Here is a 15,950-nt window from a genome sequence, read left to right on the forward strand (position 1 = left end):
CCCTTGCTCGGATTTCATCAACCTTGTTGTCAAGAGACTGGACATTGGCGAGGAGAATGCTAGGGAGTGGTGCACGATGTGCGGAGTCTGACCAGTAGACCGCTTCGTTTTCCCCTTTTTCGAAGTCATTTTTTGGGGTCGCCGGCTGGGATCCATTCCGTTGTCCTGGGTGAAAGGCAGAACACAGGGTCCGCTTCGCGAAAGTCATATTCTTGGTCGTACTGATGGTGAGTTGACGCTGCTCTTATGTTCAGTAGTTCTTCTCGACTGTATGTAATGAAACCTAAGATGACCTGGGGTACCAATGTAAGAAATAACACGTAAAAAAAAAAAAACTGCATAGTTTCCTAGGAACGCGAAGCAAGGCGGCCATCTCTGTCGGCGCCTCGCTTCATATTAGCAATATGAATATCAAAGTACTAAGAACGTACTATATCTGCAAAATTATGTGGACCCTTCAAATTAGTGGATTTGACTATTGCAGCCACACCTGTTGGTGAAACGTGTATAAAATTGAGCACACCGCCATGCAATCTCCATAGACAAACATTGGCTTTAGAATGGCCTTAATGAAGAGCTCAGAGACTTTCAGCACCTAGGATGCCACCTTTCCAACAAGTCAGTTCGTCAAATTTCTGCCCTGCTAGAACTGCCATGCCATGGTGTAGTGTTGCAAAATAAATGTGCAAATCAATATTATTCAAATATTGCACCCTCACTGCTCTCACGCGCCAACGAACGCCTGCGTTGTCAAGGGCTGAAATAGAAGTCAGTTCTCTTTGTGATGCAGATCACGCTGCAAGTCCTGCCTCTCCCATCTCCTCATTGGTTTGTAGAAGCTGGTACCCTCGTGCCATCTCCTCATTGGTTATACCCACGTGGGTGACTGAATGACGAACGACGTCAGTGGCGGTAAGGCACATAATTTATGAAAGTTGCCAATTGCAATATAAAGTCAACATAAGAAAAAGCCTAGGAGGAGAGATGACTAGAAACGATTCAGTTGACCTTTTTACGTGTGGATTAATTGTCAGAGTAGAGGACCTTGTGCTTTTCAGGTAAAATAACAACTCAATGTTTATATCCTAGGATAAATTAGCTAGCAACAGCAAGCTAGCTAAATAGGACAAATTAGCTAGCAAGTGCAAGCAAGCTGGCTAAATTGCCATACATGTTTAATGCTTTTCAACCTGTCCCCAAATTAATGTAATTGGTTCCGTTTGTTTTGATATTTTAATCTGCGTGTCGTGATTGCGCTTGGTGTGGGGGGACAAATTACATTTATGCACGATGGCACACGCGCGCAGCCGGTTTGGGTTCCGTGAAAAGCTCACCGCCATTGGACTGGAGTGAGGAAACACGCAGCTGGACGAATATGGGTTTGGTGGATGCCAGGAGAACGCCACCTGCCCCAATGCATAGTGCCAACTGTAAAGCTTGGTGGAGGAGGTACAATGGTCTGGGGCTGTTTTTCATGGTTCAGGCTATATCCCTTAGTTCCAGTGAAGTGAAATCTTAAAGCTACAGGATACAATGCCATTCTAGAAGATTCATGACAATGCCCCTGTGCCAAAGCGAGGTCCATACAGAAATGGTTTGACAAGATCAGTTTGGAAGAACTTGACTGGCCTGCACAGAGCCTTGACCTCAACCCCATCCAACACCTTTGGGATGAATTGGAACGCCGACTGTGAGCCAGGCCTAACATCAGTGCCTGACCATACTAATGCTCTTGTGGCTGAATGGAAGCAAGTCCCTGCAGCAATGTTCCAGCATCTAGTGGAAAGCCTTCCCAGAAGAGTGGAGGCTGTTATAGCAGCAAAGGGGGGACCAACTCCATATTAATGCCCATGATTTTGTAATGAGATGTACGACGAGCAGGTGTCCACATACTTTTGGTCATCTAGTGTATCACCTCGACACCTTCAAGCCATCCACTGGAACTCATGACTTTATGGACTTTATGAAGACTTCTCAGACCAAGTATACATCATTCCTAATTAAGGAGGACGTTAGTTAGCCAGGTATAGTATATCATGATGATACGTCACTTTTTTCATAAATGAATTAAAATCCCTGTCTTCAAATAGCATGTGCACTAATCAGAGCTCTGGGGGAAACATAAGGGGGATACTGTAGAAAAACAGGGGAAGTAGGAGAGAGAGCAAAAGAGAGAGAGAGAGAGTTGGAAGGTCAGACAGACAGACAGACAGACAGACAGACAGACAGACAGACAGACAGACAGACAGACAGACAGACAGACAGTGCACTACTTTCCTGAATACAGTCCAATGTACTACTGTGTGTATAAAGGGACATCATCCACAATACTTTCCCCTCACCTTCTCAAAGATGGGTTTGTTGTTATTGACGTCATCAACACCTACGATGACCCGGGCAGTTGCAGAGAGTGAGTGTGGCCCCCCGGAGGCGTTGTCGTCCGTAGCCGTCACGTTCAGGACATACTCCAGGCCCTGGAGCTTGGGAGGGGGGGTGGAGCGCAGCCGGATCAACCCTAAAAAGATGAGACGAGAGGACCATTACAACCTTAGCAAGGGACCACTACCTACGATTGAAGACATTAAAACGTTACTTTTTCAAAATGCCAGTTACATTGTTAATGTGACTTACCATGTCGCAGGGTGACGCCAAGCACCAAGTTTGTTAGCAATTAGCTAACTATAACCCATGTATTTCAGTACGTCTCTTAAATATTCCCCTGGTGGTGCAGTTACATTACATGCTTTTTATTGCAGTTTAGTACAGATTCATTTTTTTATGTCCCCAACTGTACTTTCACCCAGCTCAGCTGAGAAGAGGTCCCCATTCCCATGTGAAGGTGACAAGGGCTAAAAGTTAACCAGGCTACATACATGCACGTTAGATGTCCTTGTTTTCTCCTTGTCTTGCCTTTGCATAACAAGGAGGAAAAAAGGATCAACGAAAGGAGAACAGCATCTGAGTCAACTGTTCTCTCTGTAAATACCGACATCAATGGGTTCAGGATGAGCTTCTTGTGATCTGGGGGAAAGTAATTGATGTGTGAGAGAGAGAGACTGAGAGAGAGAGCACAGGGAGTTTTTCCTCTTGTTGTATCACTCATCTCTCACTGCTCCTCCTGATTAAAAACAACAGGCAGGGTTCTGAGTTCTTTCACTCGTCTACTTCTTGCTCACTAATTGTCTGTGGTAGAGGAGGTCTCCACAGTCTAGACACAAAATTATTAACTATAATATACTGTACTTAGCCGGTCTCATGTTGTTTTAGCCATACTGTACAGCAGCCATAGTCAATAGGCGGACCGCGGGCCAGATCCGGACCCAGAATGGGTTCAAACTGTTTTTTCTTCCGTTTTTCATTTTTAGGAATTCAGTCGGGATTCGACTCTTGGTATCATATGAACACACATAAGACATGGAAAATATGCAGAATAGCAGGAAATTAGCTTTAAATGGCTAAATGCTCCCTTCTCTCTATGGCATAATGTTTTGAATTGCAGGAAATTAGCTTTAAAACTGAAAATATTTCTCTCTGTTGGGTTGAGTTGCGAGGTGAGTGTTTGTTACTATGCTTACGAATTACAATATCCATCTACATCTTTGTCACCTACAGTAGGTCATTTTGTGACAGAACCTGCTGTACAGTATATATGTTTTTTAAATTATTATAATTTCTTTGGCAAGTGACTAATTTCCATTAAAAAACGTTCTGTTCTCATATTAACCTACAGTAGCCTGCTCTTTACCCAGGGCTATGCCCTTAAGCAAGATTTGGTTGAGGGCCCCCCACCTCACGGCAAAACATTTTAGTGACCCCCCCTCGACAGTGGAGAGAAACATTCAAGATTAGAGTTAATTTCCTGCAATTTTATACATTGCCATTGGGCATAGAGATAATGTTGCCGTTTTCTGCAATTCTACACATTTTACTATGGGGCAGACAGAACATTTTTCAATTTTATAGCAAATGGCATGCAATTCTACTCATTTTGACACGGGGCAGAGAGAAAATATTTGCATTTTTACAGCTAATGTCCTGCATTTCTACTCATTTTGCCATGTGGCGGAGAGACATTTTTGCAGTTTTCAAGCTAATTTCCTGCAATTCTACCCATTTTGCCATGACTTACGCCATGTTCATATGATATTTCAATTAGAAGGACTAACAAAATCAATGGTTCAGATGGTTCAGATAGCTGGCTAGACTAACTACCAATCATAAAATTGTTGGCATGGCTTATTGAGTGACTTTCAGTGACTGACATAACAAGAGAAAAACTGCTGAAGGACAGCCAAAAATTGCACCTGGTGTATTCTACTATTCTTACTCTCTATAGTAAGTTGAGATCCCAACTGCATTCCTAAAATGTAAAAAAATACAAATAAAATAAAAATGTTTCCCTAGCGACCGCTTATGTCTCTTATCCCTTGGGCAGGCTCGGCGTTTGCCTTATCTTTAAGATGCAAGGGAGGACGGATGAGAGGGGAAAATAGACTCAAGATGGAGGCTGGGAGTGTAGAAGCTGTAGATTGTGAGCTATGATAGAAAAACTAATGTGAAATTGAATTGAAAGGGTTGGTTGACAAATGTCACCCTGTCAGACAAATGTCCTGCTGGTTATGGATCAGAGGGTAAATAAAAAAAAGATAAATTGCACAGCCACAAAATACAGAGTACACAGGCCAGAACTATTTTCTATATGAGAGAATAAACTATGTTAGGGGAACAAAAGAAAAGCCCTGGATATACAGTAATGTAGTTCTTTGTATTTATGACTTCAATAACAAACAGTCTGAGCTTCTTTTGAAATTGTTGCTTTTTCATAAACCTTTGGTGTCAATTAGTATTGACATATCATAAAAGAAGTACAAAGCATTCCACAAATGGTCACCTTTCTGGCTGTCAATGACAAAGTTGCCCTCCTCGTTGCCAGCTGTAAATGAGTACACTATTCCATCACCGTCTGGGTCCTTAGCCAGTACCGTAGCAACTAGTGTGTTTGGGCCAGCGTCCTCGGAGACAAAAGTCCGATAGCTGAGAGGAATAGGAGAAATTCATTATGTGTACACAGACATTAACACAGACATACACGTATATAAAGAGGTTTGTGTGTAGACACACACACACACACACACACACACACACACACACACACACACACACACACACACACACACACACACACACACACACACACACACACTGTGTGTGACTGTATCAATCACATAGTCCAAGCAGCAGCAGACTGATTATGGTTATGAGCCTGGCTTTGCCTGCCACTTTGATTTAGCTACTCTGAGCCGGCCTGGTCAAAGACAAATGCTCATGTCTGCTGGGATGTTGAGCTCATTGAACAAATGGGCCTTCACATAGCCAGCCCACTCTGTGCCATTTGATCAAGTGCCTTTTAAAATGTCAACAGTGATTTGCTTGCTGTGTGGTGCTGGGCACTGGGATACTCAGCCAGGAACAAGAGAGTAATAGACTGGTCGAGTGGGATGATGGGGTAGAGAGGCTTGTTCAATTTGATAGGAGAGGATTGAAAGATGGAGAGAGAAGGGAAGAGAGAAAGACGGGGGGCGGTGTTGGTGGGCAAGACATGCTGGAGGAGGAGTGGGAAATGACACGGTCAATGATATGTGGAAGAAAGACAGGGATAGAGAGACAGAAAGAAAGAGAGCGAGAGGGAGAGAGAGAGACAGAAAGAGAGAGAGAGAGAGAGAGAGAGAGAGAGAGAGTGAGAGAGAGAGAGAGAGAGAGAGAGAGAGCGAGGGAGAGAGAGAGAGAGACAGAAAGAGAGAGAGCGAGAGGGAGAGAGAGAGACAGAAAGAGAGAGAGCGAGAGAGAGAGAGAGGGGGAGAGAGATAAATGATAGACTCGTCAGCAGAATACGGCTGTGTACGTGTGGTTTACAGAAGAACGCTGATGGGTGATTCATCTCCGCCAGCTGTGGCAGTCACCGTGGCAACATGAGTGGCCTGTAATCTGTCACCCGGCTCAAAAGGCTCTTCACGCGCCTCCAGACGGGACCACTCAGGCATCTCTCCACTGAGTATCACTCATGCTATCCTCAATGTATCTCTTCCTCTCGCACACTGATCTAAGTAACCGAGACGAGGCCACACAGAACGTATCTTGTCTGTCTGCCTGTCTGTATGTCTGCATGCATATCCGTCTGTTCCCTGAGGTGACACCTGGAAATGACAGGGCCTCTTAGATGTGCTGGCACTCTATCAAAGGTCTCTGTCACATAACTGGCAGTAAAAGGCCTGAGTCACTCAGAGGAATGAACGCAGCCAGCCCACGTGAACATTGTCAAAACTGTCCCCCACCTTCCCCTCAGCTTTCCAAATAGTCCACACCCTCTATACATGTTTTATTCATTTTGATAGTTATCTGTATGGTGTTACACCATAGAGCAAAGCTTAATTGTCGTTGAGCAAGGCAGCCCCTGAGCAAGGCAGTTAACCCACTGTTCCCAGTTGAATGCATTCAGTTGTACAACTGACTAGGTATCCCCCTTTCCCATTCCCTTAATTGGGAAGGGTGTAATCTGTGTGATGTGTTTTCGATATACAGTGCATTCGGAAAGTATTCAGACCCCTTGACTTTTTCCACATTTTGTTACGTTAGAGCCTTACTCTAAAATGGATTTAATCATTTTTCTCCCTCATCAATCTACACACAGGGCAGCTCAGAACAGCTGAAGATGGATTTTAAAGAATTGAGTTGGTCTCTACTTGACACCAACAAACGCCCCATAATATCTGGCCCTTTGCCCTCCCTAAATCGTGGCATTGAACGTTTCAGCAGACTTTTATCCCTCCATAACTGGCTACGTGACTACTGCAGCGCTGTGGATGTAACATTTATTGACCATTTTGATACCTTCTGGAAACAAAGCTTGTTTTATAAGGAGGATGGGATCCACCCAAATCATTTGGGTTCCTGGATCCCTTCACAGCATTATAAGGCTGCGTTGAGACAATGACTTATCAATGACCCAAACCCAGCTCAGGGAATCCCTACCATTGTGTCACTGAGTCATAATAATACTTTAGCAAATGTACATTATATCAGGTGCGTTGGAAGACACAATGTAAGTAACCTCATTTATGTCCCTCTAACTGCCCTGAATGCCTCTACAGATCTTACAGCTATTGTATGCAGTAATCATGTGCCTATGAACCAGAGTTATACTGTTAGCACAGAGGTGGTGTGCCCTAGCAGGAAGAAACAAGGTTCATGAAATCAATAATTTGCTAGTAACAGATGACATTCATACTCTGACAATGTCTGAAACTCACTTAGATAATACCTTTGATGATACAGTGGTAGCAATATGTGGTTAGAACATCTACTGAAAAGACAGAAATGACAAATGTGGAGATGTGGCTGTTTATATTCAGAAACATATTCCTGTAAAGCTTAGAAAGGATCTCATGTTAAATACTGTTGAAATAATATGGCTACAGGTTCATTATGCCTCACCTGCCCATTCTGGTGGAAAGGTGCTATAGACCACCACGTGCTAACAGTCCGTATCTGGATAGCATGTGTGAAATGCTTGATAATGTATGATTGAATTATTACTGGCTTTCATCAGGCTGCCCACTCAAGAGAAAGCTTCAAACTGTATCTAGTGCCTGCAACCTGGTTCAGGTTATCAAAGTTCCAAAGGCTGGGCCTAATGTAGTGTAAAAGAGGTCATACAAGATGTTTTGTAGCTGGTCCTATGTTGTGGATGTAAATAATATTTGTTGGTCCATGGTGTGTAATGAGGAGCAACTAGACCAGACATGGGCAAACTACGGCCCGCGGGCCACATACGGCCCGTTAGGCTTTTTAATCCGGCCCGCCGAACTTGTCCAAATTATAGTAAAAACCTCCTTTTTTCCCCTTTCCCTGCAATGCCCACGTTTCCCCAATAGATGGCGCACTCAAAACACATTGACCAGTTATTTCTCTTTATTTCACTTTAATTTTCACTTCGTTTCACGTCACCATTAAGCCCTTCTGTGAAAATGAGCGGACCAAAGAGAAGGAAAGTGGACAGCGAATGCCGAGTGTTTAATAAGGAGTGGACAACAAAATACTTCTTCACTGAAGTCCGATCAACGGCTGTATGTCTGATATGCCAAGAAGCTGTTGCGGTTTTCAAAGAGTACAATATCAGCCGTCACTTTGCCACGAAGCATGCAAACTATGCTAGCAAGCAGTCAACACAAGAACGGGCGGCTACTGCTCAGAGGTTGGCAGCTAATTTACAGAGTCAACAGAACTTTTTTCACCGACAAACTGCAATTCAAGAGTCAAGTACCAAGGCAAGTTATTTGCTGGCATTCAAATTAGCAAAGGCTAGCAAGCCTTTCTCCGAAGGCGAGTTTTTGAAAGAGTGCGTCTTTTAATTAAGAGCAATGCGCATTTACGCACAGCAGCGGTACAGTAGCTTAATTAACACGCCGCACATCGCTCTTAATTTAAATTTAAATTTTCAGCTGCAGGTAGGATATTTAATACAGCCTATGTCTGTGTGCTTGGCAACGATACACGTGTACTGTTTGCGCGTGAAGGCGAGGGCGTCCGTGGCGAGTTTGTAGAGCGCGCGGTCAGGACAATCCATCCATGATTTTGCGGAGTTTAACACAAGTAGATATTATTGAGCTTGAGTATTTCGTTGTGTAATAATATGTTTTGAATGTTGAAAGTGATTCCATTTTTCAATAAATGTTGATTTCTTTAACTTTGCACCTTCGATTGAAACTTATTAAAACAGACGCAATCTTGATAAATCACAGTGCGTATGTTATTTTAATCTATTTACATTTCCTCCTCCCAGTATCTGCGAAATAGTATGTAAATGCCATATCTTGCATATTCCTTGAGACAAATTTATTAACTGATAAGGGCTATTTTTCACATTTGAAAGACAGTTAATAAATTGGGTTGTAGTGTTCTTACTGTGCTATGAGGTTTGCACACACTACATTTAATGCTTTAGTATATCCGGCCCAAACACTCCCTCCAAATGCTCCTGGCCCGGCCCCTCTGTCAAATTTTAGAACCCATTGTGGCCCGCGAGTCAAAAAGTTTGCCCACCTCTGAACTAGACGCTGCACTTGACACATTCCTGAAATTGCTTATCACAGTTACTAATAATAAATACACCCACTGCAGGCTCCCAAGTGTCTCGCAGAGTCACTACAGACCCTGGTTCAATCCCGGGCTGTATCACAATCAGCCATGATCAGGTGTACCATAGGGCGGTGCACAATTGGCCCGGCATTGTCATGGTTATGGTTTGGCTGGTGTAGGTTGACATTGTAAATAAGAATTGTTCTTAACTGATATGTCTAGTCAAATAAATTAAGACAATGACTGTAAAAACTGTTAAATCCCTGTGGGTTGATGAGGAATTGAAAAATGGTATGGTTGAGAGGGATGAGGCAAAATAAATGGCAAATAGGTCTATTGGCTCTACAACCGATTGGCAAACCCACTGCAAATTGACAAATAATTTCACTTAACTGAATAAAAAGAAGAAACTACACTATGAAACAAAGATAAATTACATAAAGAATGATAGTAAAAAGCTTTAGAGCACCTTAAATTACATTTTGGTCAAAAACGCAAATTCCGCTCCATCATTCATTGAATCAAATGGCTCATTCATCACAAAACCCAATGATATTGCCAACTACTCTAATGATTCTTTCATTGGCAAGATTAGCAAACTTAGGCATGACATGCCAGCAAACAAACACTGACACTACACATCCAAGTATATCTGACCAAATTATGAAAGACAAGCACTGTAATGTTGAATTCCGTAAAGTAAGTGAGGAACAGGTGAAAAAACTGTTGTTGTCTATCAACAATGACAAGCCACTGGGGTCTGATAACTTGGATGGAAAATTACTGAGGATAATAGCAGACAATATTGCAACTACTATTTGCCATATCTTCAATTTAAGACTACTAGAAAGTGTGTGCCATCAGCCCTGAAAGGAAGCAAAAGTCCTTCCCTGCCTAGGATAGTAAAGCCCCCTTTACTGGCCCAAATAGCCGACCGATCAGCCTGTTACCAACAAACAACAGACTTTCAGCACGCTTATAGGGAAGGACATTCAACAAGCACAGCACTTACAGAAATGACTGATGATTGGCTGAGAGAAATTGATGATAAAAATATTGTGGGGACTGTTTTGTTAGACTTCAGTATGGGTTTTGATATTATCAAACATAGTCTGTTGCTGGGAAAACGTAGGTAGGTGTTGTGGCTTTCCATCCTCTGCTATATTGTGGATAAAGAGTTACCTGTCTAACAGAACACAGTGTTCTTTAATGGAAGCCTTAACAACAAAATCCAGGTAGAATCAGGAATTCTCCAGGGCAGCTGTCTAGGCCCCTTACTTTTTTCAATCTTTACTAACGACATGCCACTGTCTTTGTATGCGGATGGCACAGTATGTATACAGATGACTCAACACTATACACGCCAGCTACCACAGTGACTGAAATGACTGCTACACTTAACAAAGAGCTGCAGTTAGTTTCAGAATGGGTGGAAAGGAATAAATTCATCCTAAATATTTCAAAAACTAAAAGCATTGTATTTGGGACAAATCATTCACTAAACCCTAAACCTCAACAAAATGTCATGAATAATGTGGTAATTGAACATGTTGAGGAGAATAAACTGCTTGGAGTAACCGTGGATTTTAAACTCATACAACAGTTTAAACAACAGTAGCTAGGATGGGGAGAAGTCTGTCCATAAAAAAGCTCTACTCTGCATTCTTAACACAATATCATCAAGGCAGGTTCTACAGTCTCACGACTTCTACCGAAGCTGTTCCCTCTCCTTGTTCAGGCGACGTTCGGTGGTCGACGTCACCGGCTTTCTAGCCGCCACCGATCTCTCTGTACTTTGCTCAATTAATCTTTCCCTCGATCCTGACCAGTCTCCCAGTTCCTGCCTCTGAAAAACATCATAATTCTGCCACCAACATGCTTCACCGTAGGGATGGTGCCAGGTTTCCTCCAGACGTGACGCTTGGCATTCAGGCCAAAGAGTTCAATCTTGATTTCATCAGACCAGAGAATTTTGTTTCTCATGATCTGAGAGTCCTTTAGGTGCCTTGGCAAACTCCAAGCGGGCTGTTATGTGCCTTTTACTGAGGAGTGTGTTCCGTCTGGCCACTCTACCATAAAGGCCTGATTGGTGGAGTGCTGCAGAGATGCTTGTCCTTCTGGAAGATTCTCCCATCTCCACAGAGGAACTATGGAACTCTGTCAGAGTGACCCCGATTAATTTGTTTGGCCGTGTGGCCAGTTCTAGGAAGAGTCTTGGTGGTTCCAAACGTATTCCATTTAAGAATGATGGAGGCCATTGTGTTCTTGGGGACTTTCAATGCTGCAGACATTTTTTGGTACGTTTCCCCAGATCTTTGCTTCGACACAATCCTGTCTCAGAGCTCTATCGACAATTCCTTCGACCTCATGGCTTGGTTTTTGCTCTGACATCAAATCAAATTGTATTTGTCACATGCACCGATTACAACAGGTAGACATTACCGCTTACTTACAAGCCCTTAACCAACAATGCAGGTTTACGAAAAAAGTAAACTTAAACTTAAGGGAAAAAAAGGAAAAAAAAGAAAAGTAACATAATACAATAACAATAATGAGGCTTTATACTGTACAGGGGGTACTGGTACCGAGTCAATATGTGTGTGTACAGGTTACATGTAGGTACGGGTAAATTGACAATGCATAGATAATAAACAGCGAGTAGCAGCAGTGTGAAAACAAAGGGGGAGATAGGGGTCAATGCAAATAGTCCAGGTGGCCATTTGATTAATTGTTCAGCAGTCTTATGGCTTGGGGGTAGAGGCTGTTAAGAAGTCATTTGGACAACGACCCGGTGCTTACGGTCAGATGCCGAGCAGGTGCCATACCAGGTGGTGATGCAACCGGTCCCTATAGGCTGTCTCATTGTTGTCAGTGATTAGGCCTACCCACATTGTGTCATCAGCAAACTTAATGATGTCGTTGGAGTTGTGCTTGGCCACACAGTTTTGGGTGAACAGGCGGTACAGGAGGGTACTAAGCACGCACCCCTGGGGGTCCCCCGTGTTGAGGATCAGCTTGGCAGATGTGTCGTTGCCTACCCTTACCACCTGGGAGTGGCCTGTCAGGAAGTCCAGGATCCAGTTGCAGAGGGAAGTGTTTAGTCCCAGGGTTCTTAGCTTAGTTGTGAGCTTTGTGGGCACCATGGTGTTGAATGCTGAGCTGTAGTCATGGACAGCATTATCACATAGGTGTTCCTTTTGTCCAGGTGGGAAAGGGCAGTGTGGAGTGTGATTGACATAGCGTCATCTGTGGAGCTGTTGGGGCGCTATTCGAATTGGAGTGGGTCAAAGGTTGGTGATGTGAACACTGACCAGTCTTTCAAAGCAGTTCATAGCTATCGATGCTAGTGCTACGTGTGGGGCTATGGTGCTATCGACGCTAGTGCTAAGTCATTTAGGCAGGGACTATGGTGGTCTGCTTGAAACATGTAGGTATTACAGACTCGGTCAGGGAGAGGGTAAAAATGTCAGTGAAGACACTTGCCAGTTGGTCCGCGCATGCTCTGAGTACACATCCTGTTTAAAGGACTTGCTCACATCGGCTAATTAGAGCGTGATCACAGTTGTCCGGAACAGATGGTGCTCTCATGCATGCTTCAGTGTCGCATGCCTTGAAGCGAGCATAAAAGTAATTTAGTCCGTCTGTTAGGCTTGCGTCACTGGGTTTCCCTTTGTAGTCTGTAATAGTTTGCAAGCCCTGCCACATTTGACGAGAGTCTTAGTCCTGTATTGACAGTTTGGTTGTTTGATGGTTCATCTGAGGTCATAGCGGGATTCCTTATAAGTGTCTGGATTAGTGTCCAGCTTCTTGAAAGTGGCCGCTCTAGCCTTTAGCTCGGTGCGGATGTTGCATCTAATTCATTGTTTCGGGTTGGGATATGTACGTACGGTCAGTGTGGGGATAATGTCGTCGATGCACTTATTGATGAAGCCTGTGACTGATGTGGTATACTATTCAATCCCATTGGATTAAATCCGGAACATATTAAAATCTGTGCCATCAAAACAGTCCTGTAGTGTAGCATCCGTGTCATCTGACCACTTCAGTATTGAGCGAGTAACTGGTGCTTCCTGCTTTAGTTTCTGCTTGTACGCAGGAATCAGGAGGACAGAAATATGGTCAGACTTGCCAAATGGAGGGCAAGGGAGAGCTTTGTATGGGTCTCTGTGTGTGGAGTAAAGGTGGTCTAGCGTTTTTTCCCTCTGGTTTCACATGTGACATGCTGGTAGAAATGAGGTAAAACAAATTTTGCCTGCATCAAAGTCCCTGGCCACTATGAGCGCCACTTCTGAATGGCCATTTTCTTGTTTTCTTATGGCTTTACACAACTCGTTGAGTGCGGTCTTAGTGCCAACATCGGTATGTGGTGGTAAATAGATAGCTAAAAAAAATATACATGAAAACTCTCTTGGTAGATAGTGTGGTCTACAGTTTATCATGAGGTACTCTATCTCAGGTGAGCAATACCTCGTGGCTACCTTAATATTAGACATCACGCACCAGCTGTTATTTACAAATAGACACACACCCCCACCCTCGTCTTACCGGACGGACGCAGCTGTTTTGTCCTGCCGATGCGCAGAAAACCTTGGTGAAACATAAGATATTACAGTTTTTAACGTCCTGTTGATAGGATAGTCTCAAACGGAGCTCACCCAGCTTATTCTTTAGTGATTGCATATTGGCCAATAGAACGGATGTTAGAGGTGGGTTATCCACTGGCTGATAAATTGTTACCAGACTCATTAAAGAAAAATCTTCATCCAGTTCAAGGTGAGTAATCACAGTTCTGATATCCAGAAGCTCTTTACGGTCACAAGAGACGGTAGCATCACCATTATGTACCAAATATATATATATGGCATATATATGGCATATATATATATATATATATATATATATATATATATATATATATATATATATATATATATATATATATATATATATATATATATATATATATATATATATATATATATATATATATATATATATATATATATATATATGGTCCTTCTGTAGCTCAGTTGGTAGAGCATGGCGCTTGTAACGCCAGGGTAGTGGGTTCGATTCCCGGGACCACCCATACGTAGAATGTATGCACACATGACTGTAAGTCGCTTTGGATAAAAGCGTCTGATAAATGGCATATATATATATATGTACCAAATAAGTTACAAACAATGCAAAAAAAAAACACAAAATAGCACAATTGTTTTAGGAGCCTGTAAAATGGCACCCCCTCCGGCGCCATTCTTCTTAATGACATGCACTGTCAACTGTGGGACATGATGACTCCTTGCTGTCCCCAGTCCACCTGACTGTGCTGCTGCTCCAGTTTCAACTGTTCTGCCTTGTTATTATTCGACCATGCTGGTCATTTATGAACATTTGAACATCTTGGCCATGTTCTGTTATAATCTCCATCCGGCACAGCCAGAAGAGGACTGGCCACCCCACATAGCCTGGTTCCTCTCTAGGTTTCTTCCTAGGTTTTGGCCTTTCTAGGGAGTTTTTCCTAGCCACCGTGCTTCTACATCTGCATTGCTTGCTGTTTGGGGTTTTAGGCTGGGTTTCTGTACAGCACTTTGAGATATCAGCTGATGTACGAAGGGCTATATAAATACAATTTGATTTGATTTGATTTGATTTATAGAGACAGGTGTGTGCCTTTCCGAATTATGTCTAATCAATTGAATTTACCACAGGTGGATTCCAATCAAGTTGTAGAAACATCTTAAGGATGATCAATGGAAACAGGATGCACCTGAGCTCAATTTCGAGACTCATAGCAAAGGGTCTGAATACTTATGTAAATAATGTTTTTTTATTTTTTATTTTTTTTATACATTTGCTCAAATGTATAAAAACCTGTTTTCGCTTTGTCATTATGGGGCATTGTGTGTGATGAGGAAAACAATAATTGTATCAATTTTAGAATAAGGCTGTAACGTAAAAAAATGTGGAAAAGGGGAAGGGGTCTGAATACTTTCCCGAATGCACTGTAATTATGTGCGGTATATTAGTGACACATCTTGTCAAGTGTATCAATTGATCTTTTACTACTGTCATTGCTACTACTACCAATAGCACTTCAACATGCAGCTGAAATGGGGGGGTGTGAGAGGGATCATAATCCTACTAAACTGGACTGCTGATGGAGGGGAGAGGGGTTGTAGCTCAATAGTATAGTACATACTGGACTAGAGGATAGGGGATCCTGAGTGGCGCAGTGGTCTAACGCACTGTGCTAGAGGCGTCACTACAGACCTGGGTTCGATCCCGGGCTGTATCACAACTGGCTGTGATCAGGTGTCCCTTGGGCTGCGCACATTTGGCCCAGCGTCGTCCGGGTTAGGGAAGGGTTTGGCCTTCATTGTAAATTTAATTGACTTGCCTAGTTAAATAAAAGTTTTAAAAATATATATATAATAAAAAGACTACTGATGTTTGTTGGAGGGGGTTGTAGTTCAATAATATAATATAAACTGGGCTACTGGTGTTGGAGGAGGGGGTTGTAAGTCAATGTTTACGCATCCCTATATGCCGTATCTGTATATGCAATTGACCATTGCCATATATGGATCCATGCCATTCACTTTGAACTGGACTGTGTTAACAGCATGAGTGGTCGCGAGTAGATCCGCTTGTTTTGAGATCAAAGCAAGATCTGCATGAAGCCAGGTGTGTACATTTGTTCATATTCTTTGCTAGTTAGAGATATTTTAGCCCAGTTATAGCTCATTTCTTGTCAGCAATAGGGGAGTGGTTACTTCCTACAAGAGCACAAAACGTGTGCATTTCTAGCCATT

The 15,950-nt window shown here is 42.8% G+C and overlaps 1 protein-coding gene across 1 annotated transcript in view; it reads right to left on the bottom strand.

Annotated features, from left to right (window-relative positions):
- LOC118400827 (neural-cadherin-like) overlaps positions 1-15,950 on the bottom strand; it is an 84,597-nt gene that overhangs the window by 62,434 nt on the left and 6,213 nt on the right. Inside the window, exons 4-5 of the mRNA XM_052474619.1 lie at positions 4,892-5,034; positions 2,343-2,515 (exon numbers count right to left, since the gene is read on the bottom strand). Of these exons, the coding sequence (XP_052330579.1) occupies positions 2,343-2,515; positions 4,892-5,034 (316 nt within the window). The remainder of the gene's footprint in view (positions 1-2,342; positions 2,516-4,891; positions 5,035-15,950) is intronic.

Source organism: Oncorhynchus keta, chromosome 22, assembly GCF_023373465.1.
Source record: "Oncorhynchus keta strain PuntledgeMale-10-30-2019 chromosome 22, Oket_V2, whole genome shotgun sequence".
Classification (NCBI taxonomy): domain Eukaryota; kingdom Metazoa; phylum Chordata; class Actinopteri; order Salmoniformes; family Salmonidae; genus Oncorhynchus; species Oncorhynchus keta.